Source organism: Triticum aestivum, chromosome 4A (assembly GCF_018294505.1).
Source record: "Triticum aestivum cultivar Chinese Spring chromosome 4A, IWGSC CS RefSeq v2.1, whole genome shotgun sequence".
NCBI classification, from domain to species: domain Eukaryota; kingdom Viridiplantae; phylum Streptophyta; class Magnoliopsida; order Poales; family Poaceae; genus Triticum; species Triticum aestivum.
In genome coordinates, this window is record NC_057803.1 from 283,043,058 (window position 1) to 283,070,141 (window position 27,084).

The window sequence follows — 27,084 nt, forward strand, 5'->3', positions numbered from 1 at the left end:
CAGAGTCATGGGGGGCATGCAGATCCTGATGGGCCACATTTGTCCCATCATCATCTAGCCGGGTCCGACATGCGAGCAAATTTGAACTTAACAGCCGATGTCCATCCACCAAGGTTGCATCCGACTCCGACAATGGTGATGCCGCAGATCGGGGAAGTAAGGAGGCATCCCTCCTCAAATTACGAACACTTTGAAGATTAACATGCACTGCCACATGGTGCAACCTACCCTTCCTTTTCCAAGGCATTACCTTGGTCCATAAACTATCTAGAAAATTGGTGAGTGTGATGATCGGATGTCCGACCACCGAGAGAGGTCCACACCGGGGCTTTGAAGAGCGTCGAGCCACAACCCCGCACACCAAGTCACCCACCATGGCCTCTTAAAATCCTTGCATGCCATCTCGTCGTTGCCCCTCTCGCGCCGGATTGAAAGCCGAGATCTGTAGGATCGCCCCAACCTCCTCGGCCAAGTATCCCGTGACGTGGTAGTCGTAGGCCCAAAGAAAGGGAGAGCACAAACCAGGAACCAAACCACCTTTACTGTTGGGGTCGACTTTGTCCTCAAACTCATCGGAGAGAATCCAAAATCACCCCTTGACGGTCATCCGCTCAGCCCCGATCCGAAAACCAAGCATCATCCGCTTGGCCCCCGTCTGAAAACCAAGCATGGCAAACAATTTTGCCTAAAACTTTGGTATAACCCGTGGCCAAGAAAACCAGAGGAACACAACTTAGCTGTAGTGAATAATGATTTTTGCCACATTTCCAAGACTTGGTCAAACTTGACGGTACACCGTCCCCCGCGGCATCCAATCCAATGGCCGAGAATTGTCCACGTTATCACCGGACGCAACTTCCTCACCCAATCCACTGGGCCGTTAGAACGAGCTAGAGAGAAGCGTCCTCTCGTCACGCCATGAGAGCCGCTTGCTTCTGCTTGTCCTTCACCGCTGCCTCTCCCCCCCTCCCTTCCACCTCCACCGCTGCCTCGAGCCCACGCTGTCAGAGTCACGCCTCCTACCGCTGGTCCCAGCCACGCCATAGCCGCGGCGGGGTGGTCCGGGCCCTCCACGAGCGGCTGCTAGAGACACCAACCCCCGCACCAGCGGAGACCGAGGTCGAGGATGAGAGTGGTGTCGGTGAGATAGAAGACGGCGGTGAACGGGAGGGAAGAGATGGGCAGGCTGATATTGTGGGCCCGTCGGAGGCCCAGGAGCAGCCGAAGAGCAGGCGACGACAGCAGCAGGAGGAAGAGGATGCCACGGCGGAGCGCGCCCGGTTCAAGCTCATCAACGGCAAAGAGGTAGACGACTTCGTATTGCTTAGCTGCTCTAGGATCATGAATTGCCCCCGCACAAATAAGAATCGCTGATGCTTGTGAGAAATTGAGGATGAGACAATTAGATGCAGCTACCGAATTCACCGGAGATGGCCCTGTTTTCTTACATTCCAGAAAGTAACTCTATTTGTTATTTGAATCTATGGTGTGGTCCAAGGACTGAAACTGGAAGCTTGCTGCAGATATTTCAAGAGAAGACCTACCTAGTTGGAGTCGAGTGCAAGAGGGCCGCAAGAGATAACTTCAGCATAGAGGAATCGCTCAAGGAGCTTGAGCAGTTAGCTGATACTGCTGGGCTCATGGTTCTCGGATCGACCTATCAAAAGTAAGCTCCTGACCCCCTCATTTCCTAACTGATTCTCATTGAGTTGTTGAGGTGGACCCTGCTATATCGGAGTAACTGATTCACAACGTAGCTATATTTACTCCCCAAACGGCCTGCCATAAAGGCATTCAAAAAAAAAAAAACTCCCCAAACGGCCTTTTTTTTTCTTCTTTCTAAAAATCCTTCCGTTTGCCACCCAAATGTAGGAACCAGGAACCATGCTTTGTCTTGTCTACATCGTGTTTGAGGACATGCGGAGAATATTTGGCGTGACAAGTCCGAGTCCATTGTTGACGATTCATGTGCAAAAATAAAATTGATGAATGATTAGTATAGTTATTATAGGATGTGGCTAGGTCTCAGTCGACTGAGATTTAACCAAGTCTCGGTCAAATGACAATAACATGCAAGAGAGAAAAAGAAAAAACTGAATTATTTTTTTGCACGGATTTCAATGTAAGATCTTATGGATATAGCATCGACTGAGACTTAACGAAGCCTCAGTCGACTGAGACATAACAAGACTTATAGTAATACTAAAAGGAGTTCCAAACCTGGTAAGCAGGTCGCACAATCATATTATCAGACACAACTGTAGCAATGGATTCTTTCAGCAAGCGCCAAGCATGCTCAGATATCTAACTTGCACAACTTTATAGTGTTGGATTTGGTGGAAGCGTCTCAACACCCATACATGGTTGCCCGCGCAGTATTTATTGATAGATCGAGACTTTGGGTCTCGTAGGATTACAGATGGCTACGGTTGTTGAACCGTGAGGAAGAATACATGGAGGGACAGAGAGATAGAAAAATTAATATGTAACATTGCATGTACTTCTAGTGTGTCACGTACAGTCCTAGATTGTAGGATCGAACTGCTACTTATTGAGTTTGCGTTGATTTTTTCCTTGAAGAGGAAAGGGTGATGCAGCAAAGTAGAGATAAGTATTTCCCATGACAACCTTGTGACACAAGAGATGATACCAAGATATGCACCAATGATATATGTATGCTATGGGAAGTATGATCACTAATGTGCACAAGTCACATTGCCGGCAATACTCAAAGGCTAGTCTCGATGGGTAAGCGACGCGAAAGAGTAAGGCTATGATGGCTAGCAATGTAATGGCAAGAATGATGTATCACTATACCAAGATGAGTTTACCGCTTCTTGCTTACGGTATGGTGTCAAAATGGTCGAGTGGTCGTTATCGATTACGCGTCCGTGGCGAAGATGAGCGGCGGTGATGTTGATGTCGAACCGTACCTAAATAGCCGAAACACAATAGGACATGGAACCGCAACTCAAATTCTCAAAGCAAACGTGACAAAATTGTTGGAGTTGGTAGTGGTAAGCGATGGTGGTGTATGTAGTATATGGCGGTGCTATGCGGAAGAGGTGGTGGTATCCGGAAGTGTATGTGGGCACCGGAACAAAATTTGGCAAAATTGGACGGGAAACGGGCGGTGGATGGAAGTGATGCTGCCAGGGGCCGGATGTCCCGGCTTGATGGTCGGATGTCCGTGGGTGGTCGATGTCTGGGTTGTCGGACAGGATGTCCGGGCTCTGGATCCGTGGACGAACTTGGTGAACTTCGCATGGAGAGGTCAAATCCAGGCAAAATTCGGGGAAATTTGTGGATGGAAATTGGGGAAAAGATGACGAAAAGCTAGATCTACCTACAACACATGAAATCCGCGGATCAAATCCAACAAAAGTTCATCACACCAACAAATCACAAAAAAAAGATTGGGGCTATTTTTGTGGGGAATTTTCGAATTAGGAAGAAAATCAACAAAACAAGGCTAGAAAACACAACGGGGAGGCTCCGAAATCATGATCAACGTGGCTCTAGATACCAAGATGATATAGGGTGGAACCCTAGATGGCCGATCTTTCACGAAAGGAGCGGATCCCGCGAAGAACACGAAGAACACGAGGTGAAACACGAGAGAATCACTCAAACCAACAAGAACGATCACACATGTGCTAGATCCATGAACACAAAAGGAGATACAAGATCCACGCTCAACAAGGGACGATACACGGTAACCGGTTCTTCTCCAAAGGAGGTCTTGATGGGGGCCACCCAAAAGGGGGTCTTGAATCCAAGGGGATCTTCTCCGTAGAGGGGCCGCGGTCTCTCTCGTGGAGTAGATCCGATGTCGATGAGCGAGGCTCTATCTCTAATATGAGGTATCACAACGCTAACCCTAAAACGTAGGTAGGAGGAGAGTATATATAGTCTAGGGGGGAGGGGCGAAAGAGTACATGGGCCTCGGCCCTTTACTGTGCGTAGACAGACGGGGCCGGACGTCTGGGCGTCGGGCCGGATGTCCGGGCTTTCGGGAGAAGCCGAATGTCCGGGCTGACGGGCTTTTCATCTGTCCTGTGTATGCAGCTTGTCCGGATATCCGGGCGTTGGGGCCGGATTTCCGGGCCGGGCCGGATGTCCGGGGCCTGTAGATGCTTGGCGGCTGGAATGCTGCTGTAGTTGATGTCTCCAGCGGCCGGATGTCCGGGCTCGGGGCCGGATGTTCGGGTCGTGGAGCTGCCTTCTTCTCCTTTCGACGTTCCTCTTCATCCTTGGACTTGGCGGCTTGTCCATCTTCACGTGCATCTTCGGGAGGGTCCTCTTGGTACCTGATCATGCACAACATCTCGAATTTAGGTAGTAGCCATGTCTCTAGGGGATCATATGCAATATCACTAAGGAGAGAAGTCACCTCGGTCTCGAGAGCTCTAGCTCTAGCTCGAGTCATAGGTCCTCTTGGCACTTCGTGAGACGATGGTAGGTCCATGGGGATGACCATAGGATGCTCCACATCAATACGTGACTCGCTGCCCCTACTGTCACTGGGAGAGGACACCGCAAGATTGAACCCAAAGCTAAGCACTTCTCCCATTGCAAGAAAAACCAATCTAGTTGGCCAAACTAAACTGATAGTTCGAAGAGAATTACAAAGATATCAAATCATGCATAAAAAGAATTCAAAAAAGATTCAAATAATATTCATAGATAAGCTGATCATAAATCCACAATTTCATCGGATCTCTACAAACACACCGCAAAAGAAGATTACATCGGATAGATCTCCAAGAACGTCGAGGAAAACATGGTATTGAGAATCAAAGAGAGAAAAGAAGTCATCTAGCTACTAGCTATGGACCCGTAGATCTGAGGAAACTACTCACGCTTCATCAGAAGGGCAATAGAGTTGATGTAGAACGTGATCGTATCTCCCTCCGGCAGGATGCCTGAAAAGGCCCCAAGATGGGATCTCACGGGAACAGAAGGTCGCGGCGGTGGAAAAGTGTTTTCGTGGATGCTTCTGGTGGTTTGGGAATATATGTGAATATATAGGAGGCAGAGCTAGGTCAGGGGGTCACTGAGGGGCCCACAAGGTAGGGGGGCGCGCCCTACCCCCCTAGGCACGCCCTCCACCCTTGTGGCCGCCTCGTGGCTCTTCTGACTTGATCTCCAAGTCTTCTGGGTGTCTTCTGGTTCAAGAAAAATCATTGCGAAGGTTTTATTCCGTTTGGACTCCGTTTGGTATTCCTTCTCCGCGAAGCTAAAAACAAGGAAAAAACAGAAACTCGCATTGGGCTCTAGGTTAATAGGTTAGTCTCAAAAATAATATAAAATAGCATATTAATGCATATAAAACATCCAAAATAGATAATATAGTAGCATGGAACAATAAAAAAAATTATAGATACGTTGGAGACGTATTACGCACCCGTCGCCCAGGCCTGCGTGCCACTAATCTCGGGCGCTCTTCATGTATCTATTCGGGGCAACCCTCTGTAATCGAATAGGGTGTGCAATTCAGTTATTCAACTTGGTATCAGACTCCACGCTCCTCTCGCCATGGCTACAGACTCCTCTTCTTCCTCGGCCACTAGCTCCGCCACCTCGCTTGGCTCTCTCTCCGCCGCCGCAAGCACCCCCGCCGACACCAACCCTAATACCACCGGCAGCTCTTCCCCCCCATTCATCTTCGGCACCCAATCCTCCAACCCTAGTACCACTGCCGCCGCCACCACCTCTTAGTTTGCGCCGCTATTCTCCTTGCCGGCGCCGTCCCCACCGCCTCCTGCCCCTACTACTCGTCACCTCATCTTCAACGCCGACATCACCGCCCACTTCAAGTTTCTCTTGAACCCTGCCGATCACAACTATCATAAATGGAAATCTTTCTTTCTCATGGTTCTCGTTCGCTACAGCGTCACCTACCTCATCGAGCACCCCCCTCCACCCAACGCGGACTCCCAATACCGTGAGCTCGATGCCCATGTTGCCCTGTCCATGTATGCCACCCTTGCCGATGCCATCGTTGACCATGTGACCGGTGCCACCACAACCTATGATCTCTGGCACTGGATCCGAGACTATTTTCTCGCAAATCGCGCCACTCAATACATGACCCTCAATCACCAGTACCGCAACCTCTAGCAAGGGGACCTCTCGGTTGATGAGTACGCGTGACGCATGAAGCTGCTCATCGCCGGCCTTGCCGACATCGATCACGTCGTCACGAAGGTGGACCTCACCACACAGTTTCTCCACGGCCTCGACAAGCGCCTCAACACCATCCGCGTCATTCTCTGTGACACCGTGCCTCTCACGCCGTTCGAGACAGTCTTCTCGTGAGTCAAATTCGCGGAGGAGTATCTGGCCCAGCGCGCCTCTAAGGAGAGCGCCATTGTGCTCGCCGTCCACGACACCGATGGCCCCTCCAGCGGCTCCTCGGGTCACGGTGGCTCATCTTCGGCTGGAGGTCTCACGCCGCGCCCCGACGACCGTGGCGACCGCTCCGGCGACCGCGGCTCTGATCACAACCAAGGCCAGCAGCACGGGCGCGGCTACAACAGCCGCCAAGGCGACGGTGGTGACCGTGGCCGTGGGCGCGTACGGGGGCGTGGTGACCAGGGCAGCTGCGGCAACCAGTTCCCACTGCAGCACAACCCATACTTGGGGTTCTTCGTGCCTTACGACATGGCTATACCGCCCCCCTCCCCCCGGCGTGGAGCCGCGGGTGCAAGGAGGCGCCGAGTGAGTTAGTCATGGGCGCAGTGGTGTCGGAGTAGTGGTGCGCCGGGAAGAAGATGTTGTTGATGAGGCGTCGCGCAGGGTTTGCCAAACCCGGGGACACGTCATAGACGAAGGCACGCGTCGGTGTTGCCAGCACCGGGCATGCATAGACGGACGAAGACGAAGTTGACGAAGCGTCGCGCCAGGCTTGCCAGGCCCGGGGACACGTCGTGGACGAATGCACATATCGGTGTTGCCAGCACCGGGCATGCGTAGACAAGGGACCTGCACGAGCCGTACGCCATGTCGAGGAGTCGGAGGGCCAGCAGAGAAGAAGACTCGACGACGGTTGTGGCGCCAATCGGCATGGGGGCCGATGTCACCAACGGTGGTTGGAGTAGACGAAGTGGCGGGGTAGATGACGGCAACGTTGGCGACGGGCTGGTGCTTGGACGAAGACGAAGGAGGTGGACGGGCGGCGGCGGTTAAGGGGGTAGCGGCGGCTGCCGAAGAAGAGCAGCGGCGGCTAGGTTAGTAGCGCGGCGGCGGTGCTCGAAGTGGGCAAGAAACTTGACAGCATGACGAAGACCGGTGCGGACGGCGGCGTTCCCGCGCCAAGGGAGGCGGCGCGGCGCATACCACGGGAGGTCGACGTGCGGGGACGGCGGTGGACCATGGGCCGCGGTGCTACGGCCCGAAGGGGCGACGCAACAGCGGCGGGCAGGTCCGGGCGACGGCGAAAGACCTCGGGGCGGTCACGGGGACCGCGGGCCGCGGCGCTATAGCCGGAAGGGGCGGTGCAGCGACGGAGTGCGGGTCGGTGCAACCGCGGGGGACGGCCTCGGGACGGCGGCGGGGACCGCGTATCGCGGCACTACGCCCCGAAGAGGCGACGCAACGGCGACGCGCGAGTCGATGCAGCCGCGAGGAGAACCACGGGGCGGCGGCGCTGCAGTCCGACAGAAGGATGCAGCGGCAACCTGTTGCTCGATTGGTGAAGAGGCGCGCTGAACTCGGTGATGATCTTCACGGATCCAGTGGAATTGCACGCATGCGGTTGATCAGACCGGACATGGCTAGCCAGATCAAGAAGACGTGAACGAACTCGACGAGGTATTGGGGACATGCATCACACGACTGTACAAGAGTGTTAGGTATGCAAGCATACATGCACGGGACGTGCAAGCAACCAACTCATGCACGCCGTGAGGAGCTAATGCAACGACGGGCTAGCAAAAGAACAGCCACGCCGCGAGCGGCCGCCACAGCTGGGGTGCAGCCCAGCCGGCCTCGGATGTTGTGATGCAGTCATTCTTGATGGATGATGAAGATATCGATGGATGACGATGGCTGGCGGAGAACATCATGCGGACGAACGCGCGGACCTCAAGCGTCCCTGAGACGCCGCATCTCGTTCCAGCTGAAGGCTGCCGGTGTTAGCGCCACAAGGTTGGAGTAGAGGCGCGGGGGTCGACGGCGGCGGCGGGCGACGCAAACCGATCTAAGATCGGAAAACCAAAAAGTAAACGCCGATCAAAGCGACCGGAGAGAGAGAAAAACCCCGAAGCAAGGGCTCGGGAAAACGACTCTCTTGGGCAGCCGGTCAACACAACCGGCGGACGAACCCTAGGTACGGGCGGCGCGGCCCTCGACACGGCGGTCATGGAGGTCGACCGCCCCGGGGGCGGCGTGCGGGTGTGGAAGCGGCGGCGGCTAGGGTTTAGGATTGATTAGGCTGATACCATGTTAGAAGGGAGAGAGAGATTGTTACGAAATATGATGGATGTCATGCTTAAGCCTTGTGTATATATATATAGGAGTACAATGACCAACTTGGAGTACAAGACAAGGCAGGAACAAATCCTAGTCTATCCTATACTTCCTAATATACACTAGTAATCGTACACGTGCAAATGCACGTTTATCTAAAATAAAATTGATCCTTATTCAGTTTTCAGACTGGTATAGGTGTGAACATATAATTTTAGTGATCTAAAACGTCTTATATTTGTTTATAGAGGGAGTATCTTTTATTCCAAATTGTTGCTACGATAGAGATCTTATTTGAAGATGAAACCATCCAAATATATTCACACGATTTTTTTTAAGGGAATATATTCACATCGTTCACAGCAAACATCAATAGAAAAAACTCTCTATTAATATTTCAAACGACTTAAATGACTTCCACTATACATTGGAAAACTGAAAACATGTCTATGCTTATATGGTTGACTTACAATTCCATGCATGATTTGATTCCATTGTTTGATACTCCATCCAACTCTAACTCTTCTCTATAACTGAAAATCAACCAAGCAAAACAGAAAAGAGAAACAAACTATAAGAACATGAGTAAACCTTATCTCGCTTCGACACAAATCATGGATGATTGTGGGTGCCCAGCCGCTGATTATGTAAAATTACCTTGAAGGTCCAGCTCTGATGGTTCTGCAAGCAAGTATCTTGTCTGGATATAATAGTTCTAGGCACAAACTTAAAAACTTTATTAGATGCCCCTGATGCACTGTAAGGCCTTGCAGTGTTAGCTCGAACAGCCCAACTGTATGGACATGTAAATCAGGTATCGACATGAAAACATGGACGAAGATTCTATATATTTTTGTAGGTGAAAAATAAATTTCAGTTAGTAGTTGCCGCAAGTATATATGTATCGACACATTCGACATACAGTATGATATATCAATAGTAAAAGTTCATATTATAACACTGTACAAATAGTAAGATATTTGCTCAAGATAACACATCGATTCACAAAACCAAGTCCCAAAAAGGTAGACCATCCTTCTGTATATTTGCACGGCAACACAATAGTCAGACATATGGAAAACTTAGCTGCATGTCAAAATCATACGATTAGAATCCATTAATCTTTAGAAATATATACTTGTTTTATCTAATTCAATCATCAAAAGCATATAGGTCCAGGAATAGGAGTTAATCTGAAGCATGTGTCTTGTTCTTAACTTCTCTTTGGCTGCTCTCTTCTCCTTCTGGTTGATCTGTTGAGATCCTTTTCCAGAAGCATATTCAGTAGAAGGAAAAATAATACTTTGAAGGAGAACCGTATTTTGATATTACAAAAAAGCACAAATTCAGTACAGGTAAGATTTAGTAGCTCCCGATGTTTCGAGTCATTTATGCAACTCAGAAATACCACAAAATATAACCAGGACTGAATAATTGCACAAGGAAAAGAGTAGCAAGTGTCCAGTAAATGCAACTTGGCACACGATCTAGCTTACGAACTAATGAATAGATTGAAAGGAAGTATTGCTACATGCATATATAATGAACATACAGTGAAGTACTGTCACAATGCACAGGTCAGTGAATTTGAACATTGTTCTTTATGTAACTGTAAAAACTAAGAATAAAGACCGGAACCATTTGTAATGAGTAAGAAGCCAATCCTTGAATTTTGGAAAATGTACAGTAAAATAATTAATCAAAGTTCAATGCAAAATAGAAAGATGTCCATTAAGAGACATACTCCTTTTCCAGGTTCCTTATGATCACATTTAGCACACCATCGATGTTAATAAGCTCATACGCAGCCTTGATCAAGCACCTGGATTATAAGAGAACATACATTGGACACTTTAGTAAAATGATGCTTCATGAACAGCTACATGCATATGTACCAGTCTGAAAGTGATACCTCCAGATTGCAAAAGTTTGTGACCTCTTGAGTTACAAATTTACAAGCACAAGGATGAAGAAAATATAAAGGGAAAGAAGAGAAGAATGCACCAAGCTGCGTCTGCGTGACTACTGTAGCAATTAGCAGTGTAATCATGCATCAGCAAGTCTTCTGAAAATCTCTCCGATTATAGTAGGTGGTTAAGGCCCGGTTTAATGAAATGTCTCCAAAGTGGCAAAGCTAGGAGATAGTACATTTGTAGCGAGAAAATAATTACAGAAACAATCTTTAGAAATGCATGCTTCAGTTCAGAGTAGTTGTTTCAAGAAACCAAACAACCCATTAAAAAATGCCAACTACAAATTGAGTAGCGGGCTTCAGAATTCTCGGAAGTCAAAATTGATTCATGCAATCTGTACACACTTGAAACCTACACCCCGTAGTCCGTGAACAGTTGAGGAAACTTGGTATGTGCAATCTGTACACACTTGAAGCAGTCAAGCAGCAAACAGAAAACTGAATATGAAGCTCTTTGCAATGGTTTACGAAAAGGAAAATCACATGAGTATGAGGTACACTGCACTGGAAACTGAACATGAAGCAGGCCCATCCATGGTGTTTCATGGAACCAGATTTCCTTCGCTGCTCCTCGTCTTGCATGTTCTTGCAAAAAATATAGAGTATGGGGATACACCGAACTGGTGGCTTGATGTTAGGTGTTAAGATAAAATAAACCTGATCAAAGTTCGCCCGCGTGGTGGCGAGGGCCCCAATGTGGCGGTGGTGGCGGCCCGCTCTTGCATCTGTGGGGCAGCAGCCGACCCGCGCTCATGTCCGTGTGGCAGATTCGAAGGAGCGGCGGGGCGATCCATGCTCACATCCGTGAGGCAGAAGAGGAGAGCAGCCGGCGGCGGCGGCGATCCGCTCGCATCTGTGAGGAAGCAGCGGTGGGCGGGACGTTGGCCGTGCGCAGCCGTTCGTCTGGCAGAAAAGGAGCGTTGGCAGAGGAGGAGCAGCGAGCGGCGGGCGGCGGGGGCAGAAGGCGTGCAGGCAGTTTCTATTTTTGTTGAGGCGTGGCGTGCGGATAGTTTGATGATGACGAGCGGTACGGGGATTAGATCGGTTGATCAGTGGCTTGTTGCCTTAAACACAGAGATGTTTTAGACCCTTGGATGGGCTAGATAAACGGTTCTGGTTATTTGGATCTGCCCCCTCTCTTCCTTTTATAGGGGTAGTAGATAAGCATTTGTAGCTAAGAATGGATCGATCAAACTGTGACAAAGAAACAAAATTGTGTACAGAGTTGTAGTAAGGAACCAAAATCAAAGGGGTTCCAAACCTGGGTTGGGGAAACCTATCAAACTTGCAACCTGAGCAAGCTAAAAAGGCGATGAAATCAATGCTCTCACCTAAAGCAAGGAGGAAGCTTGCGTGTGGTTGACAGTGAGGTGCAGAGGTTGTGGTTGTTGAACAATCACACATACAAAATTTAGGATTTTCTATTCCGTTGTGAAACACATACCTTCAATAATGAAAGAGTGACATTGCAAGACACTGGATATTACAATACATTTCAATTTAGCATCTAGAAATTGTTCTCCCGGTGTCACACCTGCAGGCATAGAAATATAGGACATCGCGGTGAACAATTTGAATAATATATTCTTATTGAAGTACAGTGAGAGCAAAACATAGCACACAAAGCGTAAATAGCAGACCTGAATATTCCAGCAGGAGTATTCAACTATTAATGGTAAAGACAAATGAACAGGTTTGCATTTCATTGAAGATGCTCTAGCCATAGGGTTAAATTCATTTGAAAAATCTGAAAACACACAGTTGTAAACCATTGCCTACGGAACTGAACACACATATCCAAAACACCTGAAATCGGGTTTCCATAATTCTTTGTGGTACACAGCTAAATTGTAAACTTATTCATATATTTCATTGCTTATTTGATTCTACAAAGAAATTTTTGGACACCATTGAGGACATCAACACTATAAGAGTGTGATGCATACTGTGTATATATTCCTAGAGCATATGTAAGTATCATGAGTAGGCGTATTCTTCAGATCTTTAAATGGGGAACGCTCGGCTGATCCTAACGCAGACGGACGATGATTCCTCATCTGTGACATGTATTGGGGAACATCCTAAATTAGTAGAATGACAAAACAATGGTACATAGGGATCTTAAGAGTAGGTATGCGGAGCTGTGATGTAATATTGAGAAGCTTAATTCTTAAATCCTAAATCAGTCCAATGACAAAACGATGCTACACAGGGATCTTAAGAGTAGGCATGCGGAGTTGTCATGTAATATTGAGAAGCTCAATTCATAAATGTTTGAGTAAATCAAACTGTTAAGTGTTTTAGTAAATCTGAAACTGTGACAAAATGGACCTTAGATGCAGGGAATGGTGATGAGTGGGAATGGTGATGAGTGGGAATGGTCTGAACCTGTATAAATAAAGTAGGTGTTCTTAGGGAGGAGGCAAAAATAGTAGATATAAAATATTGTGAGTGAGATTGCCTAAATATCTTAGATCAGAAAGCTCAGAATCTTCTGGGTGGTAATTTTCATGCCACCCAAGGAATGTGCAGAATTTTGAGAGCATTGAAAAGGTAATTGGAGTGACAGCAAACAATTTGTGAACCATACAAAGAGCTTAAATACTCATAAATCAGATTGAGCTTAAATACTCATAAACCAGACTCTAACCCTTTTAGTGCTGGGTGTGGCATTGGCGTTGGATCATGATAATTCACCTGCGGCAATTGTCCCAGAATAATGGTGGTTAATTTTGTTCGCTGTGTGGAAGGATCATCTATGCACTAAAATAATCATAACCAGAAGGATCATGTATGCATCAGATTGTCTTGTGTGGAAGGAACATAACCACAAGCATGCTGTTCAAACAATTCACAATTCAATGTAAAGAAAACTTACTGGCTAGATGAGGTCGTTGTCGGCAGCAGAGGAGGACACCGCCACCCGGCCGCGCTCGCGTTTTTCCGAGTGGCAGCAGAGGAAGGCCGGCGGGATGCTCGTGCTCTCCCACCTTGTTGGGGCAGCAGAGGAGGACCGGCGGGCGACTGCTCATGCTCGCGGCGGAGGAGAAGAGGATGGGCGGGAGGAGGGCGGCGGAGGCGGCAGAGGACCGGCGGGCGGCGGAAGGTGGGCGAGGATGAGCGGGAGGCGGGAGAGGATGGCGGGCGGCTGCAGACGGTCGCGGCGGCTCCGGCTGTCCCGCGGCGACGGGCTGTGGCGGCTCCCCCGGTGCGCGACGGGTGGCGGCCTCCAGCTGTCCCAGGGCGAAGGGCGCGACGGTCAGCAGCGACTCCCGCAGCGAAGGAGGGTGGCGCCCGCGGCGGCGGCTCCGGCTGTCCCGCGGCGAAAGGCGCGACGGTGGGCGGCTCCCGCAGCGAAGGAGCGACGGGCGGCGGACGGCGCGGGGAGGAGCAAGAGGGGGCGAGAGGTTGTGCGGAGGGGGCGAGAGATCGTGCGTACAAGTTTTTTAAAGGGCGTGGCTGGTTAGCGATCGATTAAGGGTGGGTTAGCGATCGATTAAGGGCGTGGTTGGTAGCGTTAAACACAGAAGGATTAAGAGCCATTAGATTTGGATGATGAATGGATGTGATTGTTTGGATCTGCCCCTCTCTTTCTTTTATGGTAGTAGTAGATTATACTCAACAGCCTCCACCACTGCCGCCATGGTTGTTGTTGTAGTGGCCACCGACGCCGCTATTGTTGTAGCTGCTGCCGCCGTTGTTGTTGTAGCCGCTGTTGCCACCGCCGTTGTTGCTGCCTCCGCTGCTGGAGCCCCTGCCGCTGGACTTGGGGCGGCCACCGCCACCACGGTAACCCTTGGAGGGCCCTTGTCGGCGATGTGATGGGAGAGGAAGCTCTGATACCATGTTGGATTTGGTGGAAGCGTCTCAACACCCATACATGGGTGCCCGCGTAGTATTTATTGATAGATCGAGACTTTGGGTCTCGTAGTATTATTGAGGGCTACGGTTGTTGAACCGTGAGGATGAATACATGGAGGGATAGAGAGATAGAAAAATAAATGAAATATATCTCTAACTACTTCTGATTCCACAACTGCCTGATTCTATACGTGAGAGACAAGCTCAAGGCTGTCATGTCACGTGGTACAAAATATCTCCAACATATAGAACCAATAGCCTGCAGAAAAAGGAAATGCAATCTTGAATTATTGGTTGTCATATGACCACAGTTTGCCTGGATTGGTTCAATCCAGCCCCAATCTGTTGACGTATAATATGCTGCCTAGTCTCTTCCATCAGATCGGTCTTTTGGTTGCATTGGCTAGAGCATGTACTTCTACATGGTATCAGAGCCAAGAGGTCTTGAGTTCAAGACCCGGCTGGCGCAATTAAATTGCAGCCCACTTTCGGTCCACGTTTAGGCCTGAGGGAGCCACACGTGAGGGGGAGTGTTGACGTATAATGTGCTGCCTAGTCTCTTCCATCAGATCGGTCTTTTGGTTGCATTGGCTAGAGCATGTACTTCTACACAATCTAATACGAATATTTATATCTTATTGTTTGAGCTTAGGAAATGAAAACATACCACATACAACAAACTTTAGTCTGCTGTCAAATCCAGTAAGCTCATTTGCCAAATGAACAATCTAGATCTACTTTTTGGGTGCATTAATCCTCAGAGTATCTCCAGCAATGCCCCTAGTCAGGCCCCCAAATCAGTTTTTGAGGCCGGAGGAAAAAAATAACTATCCAAACACCGAAATAGCCCCCCCCCCTTCCCAAGCATCCAGTCCTTGTGTCAGGTTAATTAAATCCAATCGGGATAAAAGATTTTGCCCCCATCTAGCCTGTAGGGACTATTGCTAGAGATGTTTGTCACGTTGTACATATCTTTTTTTCTCAGTTAGGTCTCATGTTTTCTACTTTTCATCAGGCTTTCAAGTCCAAATCCAAGGACTTATATTGGTTCAGGGAAGGTTGCTGAAATTAGGAGTGCAGTTCAGGCCCTTGATATTGAGACTATAATTTTCGATGATGAGTTGTCTGCTGGGTGAGCTCACATCAGACTCAACGTGTTTATTTTATCTACTGAAGCTATTGCAATCAAAGAACTGTTTTGTGTTGAAATGAGAAAAATATTACTCTCTCCGTTTGGAAATGTGATGTGTACTTTGACTATTGAATATCAAACTCTGGCTAACAATTATGATCCAGTAATATGTGGGTTTGTTACACACAATTGATATCATTGGACTTGTATTCAAAAGTACCTTTTATGACTGAACGTTGTAACGATTCAAAAATGCTGTACAAGAATTATAAGGTTAGATTTCAAACTTTGCACGGTCAAACTCTGCCCTGCATTTCCAAACGAAGGGAATACCACTCTATCTTTTGTTCGGTTTGCAATTTACGGTATGCTTGGTTGCTGCCCAATTTTATCCCACCAAAATTATGGTAGGATATGTTACTTCAACTCTTGCTTGGTTGGTCGCCAAGATCTTGGTTGCCTATGGAATCTCGCCAACTTTTCTCACACTCTTTTCATAAATCTTGCCAACTTTTGGGCCAATAAATGGTCAAGGAATTAGCAAATTGTTGGCCAATTTTGGTAGGGCATTGTTATGGCATGAACCAAACATACCCTTAGAGTGCCTCTGTTTATCTTCACTTCTGCGCCCCGAGGTTAAACACAAAGAAAAAAAAAGAGAAGTCTAGTTATCTTTGTTAAGCTTCATGCACTAGCCAATCCACGCACTTCAACACCCCTCTCACGTGTGACGCGGGAAGTCAACTCGTGAATAGACCAAGTGGTACGACTCAAGAGGCCTATACATGGAGAGAGAGGGGACAACAACAATTTTTGGACATATTACGAAATCTAAGACTTGAACTCAAGACCTTAGGCTCTGATACCATGTTAAGCTTCATGCACTAGCCAACGTAATCAAAAGTCCAAACTGATGGAAAGGGCTAGGAAATCCACATATACACTTCAACAATCTTGTCCTGAGAGTTTATTCCTTGATTATTTGCTCAATTTTAAACAGACAGCTGCGTAACTTGGAGAAGTCCTTTGGTGGAGGTGTTCGAGTCTGTGACCGGACTGCTCTTATTCTGGACATTTTTAATCAAAGGGCAGTGACACATGAAGCTGCTCTGCAGGTAAACATAACAAATAGGTGTTAAGCGGTCCTTTAAGGTATTCTGTGACTGCTGCACTAAGTGATCCTATAAGATATTTTCTGAGGTTATGACTTCTCACCAATATTCGGATAACATGGAAAATGATCTTTTCAATACACTACTGGTGTAGTAGTGTATGTCCCTTGCCCCCTTTACATTTATGAATGCTGAGTGGGTATGCTGGGCTGTTAGGTTGCCATAAGGTAAAACATTTCTCTGGCATACTATCTTGAAGACGAAGTTGTACCAGCTCATCACCGTTTTGATGACATGATATTTGGAACTATATTGCTATTTGTGAACATCTGAAGTTATGTGCATAACTCTGTATCATCATCAGACTAAATTTCTACATAAACATTTAATGTGCGGACTTAATTGAGATATCTTTACAGTGGAAAGTAACTTCATTTGCTTTGGAATTGATGCACAAGTCCGATGTTTCCTTTTTAGGTCACCCTGGCACAAATGGAATATCAACTTCCTAGGTTGACAAAACTGTGGACTCACCTTGAGCGGCAGTCGGGAGGCCAAGTCAAGGGTATGGGTGAGAAACAAATTGAAGTTGACAAGCGCATCTTGAGAACACAAGTAATATTCTTGTTCTTACAGTTAGATAATTTATATGCGAACTGCCAAATACGAAACCACCAAGGTTCAAAATACTCCAATGCTTTAAGGACATTTAATTGTTCAATAGAGGAATAATGTTCTTATTCTGTACCTTTTTTTTGTGCCATGGAATCTGATCTCATCTTTTACTAGTTAAGATCTTCTCTATCATGTAAATTGTATCAGGGTGTGTATACAGTTCAATATATGTAACCAGAACATAGCCAGAGATGCTCCATTTCTTGTTTATTAAGTAGTTCGAGCAATGTAATATGTGTGACTTCATCATTTTGTAACCACCTATTGCCCATTTGTTAATTACATGTCACTTTCACCATTGTTGTGTAGAAGAAATGATGATTTGTAGCCATGTACTAGTTACGCACGAGTTCCTCGTGTTAATGTCTGAGAAACTTGTATATAATTTTGTTACTTCCTCCGTCCGAAAAAGCTTGTCCCAAGCTTGTCCCTTAAATGGATGTATCTAGCACTAACATGATGCTAGATACATCCATTTGAGGGACAAGCTTTTTCGGACGGAGGAAATACTTACTCTAGTTGCACTTCCTGTTCTTTTTCTGGAATTGATGATTTTCGAACCTAAGTATCTTCTGTAGATAAGCACTTTGAGGAAGGAATTGGAGTCTGTCCGAAAACATCGAAAGCTTTATCGCAACCGTCGACGGTCGGTGCCTATTCCTGTTGTTTCTCTGGTATAACCATGGAATTTTTGTTGAGTCTAATAGGAAGGTCCTTTTAATTATTAGTTATTAATAGATAAAGTTTCCAAAAAAATCAGGTGGGATATACAAATGCTGGAAAAAGTACACTCTTGAACCGCTTAACTGGAGCTGATGTGCTCGCTGAGGATAAATTATTTGCCACACTAGACCCAACAACACGGAGGGTGTTGGTATGTTGCTAAGAAACTGACATCTCAAGGAAACTTAGATATATGACACTTTTAAGTGTCCGTGCAAGGTACGACGTCTAATCAGTGCATGGACCACTTTGCAGATGAAGAGCGGCACTGAGTTCCTCCTAACAGATACTGTCGGGTTCATTCAGAAGCTACCCACTATGCTGGTATGCTTTCTAGACATCATCTTCGTGAACAAGCTTTATTGTGGCCCTCCTCCCCTTTATGATCTTCTGAGCATTAACTATTGGTGCTTGTCCAGGTGGCAGCATTTAGAGCAACACTGGAGGAGATATCAGAATCATCAATTATTGTTCATCTTGCAGATATCAGGTGTGCAACTAAAATACTCCCTCTGTCCCGGAATATATAAACGTTTTTGACACTATGCTAGTGTTAAAAACGTTCTTATATTTTGGGACGGAGGGAGTACAAAAGATATTCTCATCATTATGATTCAATTCAATGCATCTATTTAGGTATCATAGTGTTTGTGTCATGTGTGTTCCAGCCATCCATTAGCTCAACAACAGATAGGTGCTGTTGACAAAGTACTGAAAGAGCTGGATATAGACTCGGTTCCGAAGTTGGTTGTGTGGAATAAGGTTCGTTGTTAGGAGTGACCTATACTGACAACAATCTAATCGCTTTAAGCTAATTTCAAGTGTTAGTACATGTCAAATTTTAAGCTTCCAGCTTGTGTTTGCTCTAAATTTTTTTTCGAGCCAGGCATAACCCCTTTCCATTACTTAGCATAACGGAAATACAAATAGTTTTAAGAGTTCAAAAGGAGACCTAGAAAGGGGAAGCGAGCTCAAAGCACCACTGGGAAACCCACAATGAGCACTCGTCATCGAGCAGCTCACCATGGGGCGAAAACCCAACGACACCCTAAAACCAGCCGACTAACTCTAACCAGGAGAATTCCAACAAGTTTTAGGAGGGTTACTCCAGACATAAACCATGAGCCCACGCAGGGGCGAAAGGACTATTTTTCCAGATATAGTTAAGCACTCACGCAGGAGCAAACGAACTATCTATCAGCAGCAAACGCTTCAGCTCTCAGTTTGAGGTTCCCCTCGGCGCTGCACAGATCCGCATCATGTTCGATGCATTGGTCCTCAGCATCTTGGCTCCGCGCTCCATCATCAAACCTGCCCAGTAGGTAAGAAAACCACATGCAGAGTAAACCACATCAAAAGGCGACCTCATCTGTTTAGACTCAAAGGTAACATTGTTACGATTAATCCACATCGCCCAACATAAACCTGCTAGACCAAAGGTATAAAATTTCTCCCCATCAGGTAAAAACATGTAAGCCCATGAATAGTACTGCCAAATGTTACTTGGACACAGATCCGTGCCCAGTACACAGCCTACAGTCCTCCAGAGGACTCTGGCCACAGGGCAAGTGAAGAAGAGATGCTGGGATGTTTCTCTCTCCGCACAGAAGGAGCAGGTAGGATTTCCCAGCCACTTTCGTCTACTCATCACATCTCTAGTTAGGATAGCGTCCTGAAACAGTTGCCAAAGGAAAATTTGAATTTTAAGGGGAATTTTTGCTTTCCATATCCACTTGTAGTTTGCCCCCGCCACATTTCTTTCCAAATATTCATAAACAGATTTCGTAGTAAACCTACTTTTCTTCCCCAAGGTCCAGACCACTTGGTCGGCTTCGCCAGTCATCGGCCAAGTCCCCACTATAGATTTGATATTATTCCATTGCTCAAGCATGGGAGGGTGGAGTTGCCTTCTAAAAAAGTTTTTTTCCTCCACCCCTTCCCTGAACTTAGCAACCGTGATATCCTGATCATTGCAAATATCATAAATCATAGGAAACTGCAACTGGAGGGGAGGTTCATTGCCAACTGGATCAACCCACAGTCTAGCAAGATCTCCAGATTGTAAATTCACTTTTCTGCCAGCCAGGTAGTAATCTTTAGTTTTCATGATTGCTTTCCAGATTGGCGAGTCATTGAATTTAGTTTTGACAGAGGTCACCGTGTCTTGCTTAAAGTACTTGGCCCGGATCACATCCTGCCATAGCCCTTGTTTAGTTTCCAGCTTCCACCACCACTTGGTGAGGAGGCTTAAATTCTGTTTATGAAGATCCTTGACTCCCAGTCCCCCTTTCTCTTTGGATCTACAAATTCTATTCCATCTCACTAGATGGTATCGTTTACGCCCCTCATGTTCTTGCCAAAAGAACCGCTTACGGTGTTTATCCAGTTTCTCAATCACCCCTTTAGGAAGAAGGAACATAGACATATAGTAAAAGACAATGCTAGTTAATGAGGAATTGAGAAGGATGAGCCTCCCACCCGAAGATGCTGCATTACCAATCCAGGATTCACAGCATTTAAGGAACCTCTCATCCATAAAATCCCAGTCTATGCTACGCAAAGAAGAGAAACTGACTGGGACTCCCAAGTATTTCATTGGAAAATGTCCAATACTACAATTAAAGAGATCAGCATAAAAGGAAAGGGTACTATCATCTCCACCGACACAGAGGATTTCGCTTTTCATAAAATTGATCTTCAGTCCTGACATAAGTTCAAACAGGTACAATAGAAGCTTCAGATTCACAGCCGCTTCCTTATCATGTTCAAAACATATTACAGTGTCATCTGCATATTGCAGGATAGCCACACCCCCCTCAATCAAGTCAGGTGATAAGCCCGTCAGCATTTTCTCTTTTTGTGCATTAAGAACCATTTTCGAGAGTGTCTCTACAGCCAGGTTAAAAAGGAAAGGAGAATGGGGATCGCCTTGCCGGACCCCCTTGTGACTTTGGAAATACGCACCTGTTTCATTGTTCAGTTTAATGCTCACCATGCCATTATGTAGGATTCGTTCGATCCATCCACACCAGGTTGCCCCAAAGCCACGATTACGATGACTTTCTAGCAGGAAGTCCTAGTTTATCTTATCGTATGCTTTTTCAAAGTCCAATTTTAATACAATCCCACATTTTTTCTTTTGATGAGTGTGATGCAACACCTCATGTAGCCAATTCTTTTATATTTCTATGCTTGATAATCGTGGCACATGTCGTAGCCAATTCTGCAAGGAAATCATTTTTTCTCTCTTTTTGGGCTGCCCCATATACCACCACTAGGGTCCACACACATTTGAGGTTCACATCAAAGACAGTAGTCTGCATAAGGAATTCACCCCCCGACCAGGAAATAATCTCCAAGGTTTCTCTCCTAGTCCCACACAATATGCCTCCAGACTTACCAATCGAAGGGATCCAGTTCCAATTGAACTTATCAAGAGGGTCAATTTTTCTAAGGAGTTTAGGGGTGAAATTCTTCTTCTTAGTTTCCTGGATACCAAGGAAGTCCAGGGAATGATCTTTTATTATATCAGCGAAGCAGGTAGTCATCCCTTTCTTACCTGCTCCCCTGCAGTTCCAAAATATACCGTTCATTTTTTCTTTTTGACACCCCCCTGCCTGGTGTTTCTACTAGGAAGCAAAGTAGATCCACCGGCAACATTTTGCAAGGAAGCCCCCCCTTTTTGACTTCTAGTGCAAGGTCTAGCTATCACCACATTAATCTTTCTCTCTCTTTTCTTCCTAGATCGGACCACAACAAAGTTATCATTATCCACATCACTATTATCCTCCCAGTTCATATTAAGAGGAGTCTGGTCCCCTTTTGCATTAGTTAATACCAAATGTCCCCCACCCACATCAGGTTGAGTCTGTTTGTCCTTAACAGTTTCCACATTTCTACATTTTTCTAATTCTCTAATGATATCAACATTAGTAAAATCAGCATCTGGGATGTTTACTCCCATTTTCACAGCTCTGAGAATAAGTTCAGGATTAGATAGCGTATCAAAAGAGTTGGGGACTCGAGGAGTACCTTCGATGTCTCTCTTTTTTGCAGCTGCCCTGGCCTTTTCGTCAACCCTCTCCATCTTGTTCTGTGCATTCCTCAGACTGAACCGAAGATTTTCTTCAGTGACCGGGGGAGGAGCAGGGATCATTTCAATATCCCCCTCCATATCAGGAAACTCCACTCTGTATTCATTATTTTTGGCCGTCTTGGCCTCCCCAACCACCTTCTCAACCTGCTGATTTTTTTTCACAATATCAGAGTAAGATTTTTTGTTTTTTTGCATACTTATAACAGCAGAATTTTCATTTTGTTCTCTTACTTTTTCATCCATTGTCTCTTGATTGAAGGAATCTAAAAACAAGGTCGTGTGTTGTGACTCATCAGATTCCACACTCTCCTGCGACTCCCGAATAGGGTCCTGTTTTTCCCCCTGGGGAATGCAGGGAGATTTCCCTCCAAGCCCAGTGGAAAAACTACCCAGGTTAGCTCCAGGAGTCGACAGCAAGGAATTTTTCATCTCCATATTTTTTTCACCAGGATTAGAGGAAGCTTGAACAACTTTTTTCTCTCTATTAGGATCCCTCACCAGAATCTGATCCACTTCAGAAAAGAAATCATAAAAATGATCACCAAGCACAGCCTCTGCGACTGCAGGAATCTCCTCCACATTTCTACAACCAATCCGGACCCTGACAGATGCCGGACGGTGCAAGGTAGCAGCATCTACTTCCAAAGGAACACCCACCAGCGAGGCAACATAAGCTAGATTCCTATTACTCCTTTTGTCCAGAGGGATATTGCTAATTTTGACCCAAGCTATTTCCATAACCCCTTTAGCCCCAACAGCAGATGACCATTTAGTAACATGAATAACAGCCCCGCTAGTTTTAAGAGTGATTTTCCCCACATAGCAAATTTGGGCCACTGCTCGAGGATTAGGAAAGCGCACTACAAAGGTTCCTGGTCCTATTGCATGAGCTGAACAGCACCAATCAGTAGCTAAGTAAGCAGATAAATCAAGTTCCATTTGTCTAGTAGATGTTTCTCCCTCTACAATCGTGACCACAATGTTATTAGCCCTCTCTTTAAGCTGGTTGGCGGAGCAAGCGTCATGAATATAGTAAAACCCTTGCCCTTTGCCCTGGAACGCACACATCGGTGCCACACATTCCCATGGCAGAAATTCAGTACAAACAGAAGCAAGGTGTCCTAATTTGCCGCATCTTTCACAATATGCTTGAGGGCATAGAATAGGAGGATGTTCATAAGACTTGCAAATGGGGCAGGCAATGGATTTTTTGGACGGAGACACCTGAGCAGGGTTTTGTATTCCCTGTATGTGGCGCCGAGGTGAAGCAGATTGATGCCCGGTGGAGATGCCGCCAGATTCGGACTATTCCTTGGCCTTCTGCACCCAGATCCCGCCGTCTTGGTCGCGATGCTTGGGCGCCGCCGCCTCGTCCCACCGTGAGGCGCCCTCCGAGGCCGGCGCGATTGTGGAGGATGTAGAGTTGGTGTGGCCGCTTCCCTCGTCCCGCTTCCATGAGAACTTGCTGCGGTCGCCTCCGCGACCGTTGCCACGGCCAGGTTGCCGCCCTCCTCCGCGGTTCGCATGTCCCGCTCCGCCCCCTCCACGGTTCCCACGCCCCACCTCGGTCGCCATGGGAGGTGGTACCTTAGCGGCCGCGACCTCCGCAAAGGATCTGGGATCCCCTCCGACCTTGCCCTTCCACCACTCGAACGACTCCGAATTTCTCGATCTAGGGTTTTTCTCCGCCGCCCAGAAGTGGGAGAGTGAATCCTCTAGGTCAAGGATCGGGCGAGGCGGGGGCTTTATACCAGTGTTTCCCACCTGCCGATGGGGATGGATGGCCGGATCAGCTCCCACGTGGCTTGCATCCGCCATTGGCGGGCGGTGAGTGGGGCTTGGGTCCGTTTCGCCTGGACTTGGCCCACGCACACGCAGCCCCGTGCCCTTCCCGTGTACCGCATTGCCACGTCCCTCGCCCCGCGCCTCCTTCGTCGGCGTAGCGCTCGCCGCCGGTAGTCGATCTCGAATCTTCGCGAAATGACACGGGAAGGAAACAATCTCGCCGATGTCGACGATTTCCCCCGAACGGAGAAACCGTGCGTCCACCGTAACTCCGCGCCTGTTCGAGAGAACGAGGCGGAGAGCGTCTCGCCGTAGCGTGAGCATGCCGTCGGAGAAGGAGACTGTGCGTGTGATGAGATCGGCGGCGAAGGAAACCCGCCATCGCATATCCTGTTCGTCGCCAGTCGTGTTGCTACTCGAGCATGCCATATCTCTGATGTTGTCACACCCTGCAGTCAATGGCAGCTGCTGCTAGTCATCCTCCCACTCGTTTCCCTATAAAATGTTATTTTGGTGCACCAAGACATTGATAATTAAATTAGTAAATACCTAAGATCTGGATAAATAGTATTTTGAATTGCTGTTAATTAATATGTTTCTGAATTGACCGAAGTAAGTTGTATGGCATGCAGATTGACAATACCGATAACCCATTGAGAGTGAAGGAGGAAGCCGAGAAACAAGGGATAATCTGCATATCCGCCATGAATGGTGATGGTTTGGAAGAGTTCTGCAATGCAATCCAAGCAAAGTTGAAAGTATGAGCTGTTTCGGTTCTGGACTTTTGAGGCATGTGGTGCATCTTTAATTTATCTGAGGTGAATCACGCCTATGTATGTGTCTTGTGCAGGACTCACTGGTGCCCATAGAAGCTTTTGTTCCGTATGACAAAGGAGATCTGTTAAATGACATACATAAGGTTGGAATGGTTGAGAAAACGGTGAGTGTCCTGTTTGCTCATTGAAAGCAAAACATCAACTCATTTTTTTTAAATACGGAGTACCCCGCTATGAAGTCAATCCAAACCCAGCATGTAAATTTCATAAACTACAAAAAAGGAGGACGCAAACTTTGAGATTTTTATGACCTGGCGCAATCAATCTTACCTGCAGGAGTACATGGAAAATGGCACGTTGATAAAAGCACATGTGCCTCTACCTCTTGCAAGGCTTCTCACGCCGTTGCGGCAGCAGGTGGCTGCTCCTCTATGATCATCCCTTTTCCAGCTCGAGTCCATCATCGGCCGTCATATGGTTTTTGTTGGCGGGCGACGTACAAAGTTTAGTAGGAGAGATTATCTTGTTTCCCACTTGACCTTTGTAGGGCAGCAAGTACACAGTTTTCGCAACAATAACAAGTACACAGTTTTTTTTCCTCAAATGATAACACCCATAAGTGTGGGCGTTTGCAACTTGGTCCAAACGCATCCGCTGCGGTTGGATGCTGTTGCACGAATCTCACAGCAGAGAGAGGGGGGTTCGTGTGCCACATCATCCCATGGGGGTGTGCGGGCGTTAGAGAACTCGCCCGAACGCCTGCAACCGCGGTTGGATTAGCGCGATTGCCACCCTCGCTGTGCGGGAGGTTGCCACATCGCCCGAACAACCCACGAACGCCACCTTCGCCCCCCATTTCACTCCGTCTCGCGTATTCACTCACAGTCTTCTCTCATTCCATATCTCACCCCTCTCATCCTCTTTGTCTCCCACATTGATGATGTCACAGCGTGATAACCCACAAGTGTAGGGGATCTATCGTAGCCTTTTCGATAAGTAAGAATGTCGAACTCAACGAAGAGCAGAAGGAAATGATAAACGGTTTTCAGCAAGGTATTCTCTGCAAGCACTAAAATTATCGGTAACATGTAATTTTGTGATAAGGTAATTTGTAACAGGTAACAAGTAATAAAAGTAAATAAGGTGCAACAATATGGCTCAATCCTTTTTGTAGCAAAAGACAAGTCTGGACAAACTCTTATATAAAGAAAAGCGCTTTCGAGGACACATGGGAATTATCGTCAAGCTAGTTTTTATCACGTTCGTATGATTCACGTTCGGTACTTTGATAATTTGATATGTGGATAGACCGGTGCTTGGGTACTGCCATTACTTGGACAAGCATCTCACTTATGATTAACCCCTATTGCAAGCATCCGCAACTACAACAGAAGTATTAAGGTAAACCTAACCATAGCACGAAACATATGGATCCAAATCAGCCCCTTACGAAGCAACGCATAAACTAGGGTTTAACCTTCTGTCACTCTAGCAACCCATCATCTACTTATTACTTTCCAATGCCTCTCTCTAGGCCCAAACAATGGTGAAGTGTCATGTAGTCGACGTTCACATGACACCACTAGAGGATGGCAACATACATCTCATCAAAATATCGAACGAATACCAAATTCACACGACTACTTATAGCAAGACTTCTCCCATGTCCTCAGGAACAAACGTAACTACTCACAAATCATATTCATGTTCATAATCAGAGAGGTATTAATATGCATAATGGATCTGAACATATGATATTCCATCAAGTAAACCAACTAGCATCAACTACAAGGAGTAATCAACACTACTAGCAACCCACAGGTACTAATCCGAGGTTTGTATACAAAGATTGAATACAAGAGATGAACTAGGGTTTAAGATGAGATGGTGCTGGTGAAGATGTTGATGGAGATTGGCCCCCTCCCGATGAGAGGATCGTTGGTGATGATGATGGTGATGATTTCCCCCTCTCGGAGGGAAGTTTCCCCGGCAGAACAGCTCCGCCGGAGCCCTAGATTGGTTCCGCCAAGGTTCCGCTTCGTGGCGGCGGAGTTTCGTCCCGTGAGCTTGCTTATGATTTTTTCCTCGACGAAAGACTCCATATAGCCAAAGATGGACATCAGAGGGCCACCAGGGGGCCCATGAGGCCACCCTCGTGGATGGTGGGTAGCCCCCCTCTGGTACTTTCTTCGCCCAATATTTTTTATATATTCTGAAAATAATTCCCGTGGAGTTTCAGGACTTTTGGAGATGTGCAGAATAGGTCTTTAATATTTGCTCCTTTTCTAGCCCAGAATTCCAGCTGCCGGCATTCCCCCTCTTCATGTAAACCTTGTAAAATAAGAGAGAATAGGCATGAGTATTGTGACATAATGTGTAATAACAGCCATAATGCAATAAATATCGATATAAAAGCATGATGCAAAATGGACGTATCAACTCCCCCAAGCTTAGACCTCGCTTGTCCTCAAGCGAAAGCC

At 46.9% G+C, this 27,084-nt stretch overlaps 1 protein-coding gene across 8 annotated transcripts; it reads left to right on the forward strand.

Moving 5' to 3' along the window:
• Positions 1-861: 861 nt before the first annotated feature.
• On the forward strand, positions 862-25,208 carry LOC123085967 (GTPase HflX). 8 transcript variants are annotated; one of them, XR_006440195.1, is made up of 14 exons: positions 863-1,305; positions 1,524-1,666; positions 15,321-15,437; positions 16,438-16,552; positions 17,027-17,164; positions 17,803-17,898; positions 17,985-18,098; positions 18,203-18,271; positions 18,367-18,437; positions 18,616-18,709; positions 22,303-22,436; positions 22,532-22,668; positions 24,461-24,586; positions 24,679-24,774. XR_006440195.1 is itself a non-coding variant. In XM_044507661.1 (13 exons), exons 1-13 carry the CDS (start codon positions 919-921, stop codon positions 25,037-25,039), a joined length of 1,662 nt encoding a protein of 553 aa, XP_044363596.1. In that variant the 5' UTR covers positions 865-918; the 3' UTR covers positions 25,040-25,208. The 8 variants fall into 8 exon arrangements, 3 of the variants coding, with proteins under 3 accessions (XP_044363598.1, XP_044363596.1, XP_044363597.1); XR_006440196.1 differs by lacking the exon at positions 22,532-22,668 and adding an exon at positions 24,941-25,208 and having other exon boundaries at positions 864-1,305; positions 24,679-24,768; XR_006440197.1 differs by lacking the exon at positions 18,616-18,709 and having other exon boundaries at positions 864-1,305; positions 22,340-22,436.
• The last annotated feature ends 1,876 nt before the right edge of the window (positions 25,209-27,084 follow it).

Excerpts from the sequence above, each read along its gene's own strand:
- LOC123085967 (XM_044507661.1), top strand. The coding sequence starts at position 919 with ATGAGAGCCGCTTGCTTCTGCTTGTCCTTCACCGCTGCCTCTCCCCCC. Across the intron at positions 16,553-17,026 it reads CACATGAAGCTGCTCTGCAG|GTCACCCTGGCACAAATGGA; the intron begins GTAAACATAACA and ends TTTCCTTTTTAG. Across the intron at positions 17,165-17,802 it reads AGCGCATCTTGAGAACACAA|ATAAGCACTTTGAGGAAGGA; the intron begins GTAATATTCTTG and ends TATCTTCTGTAG.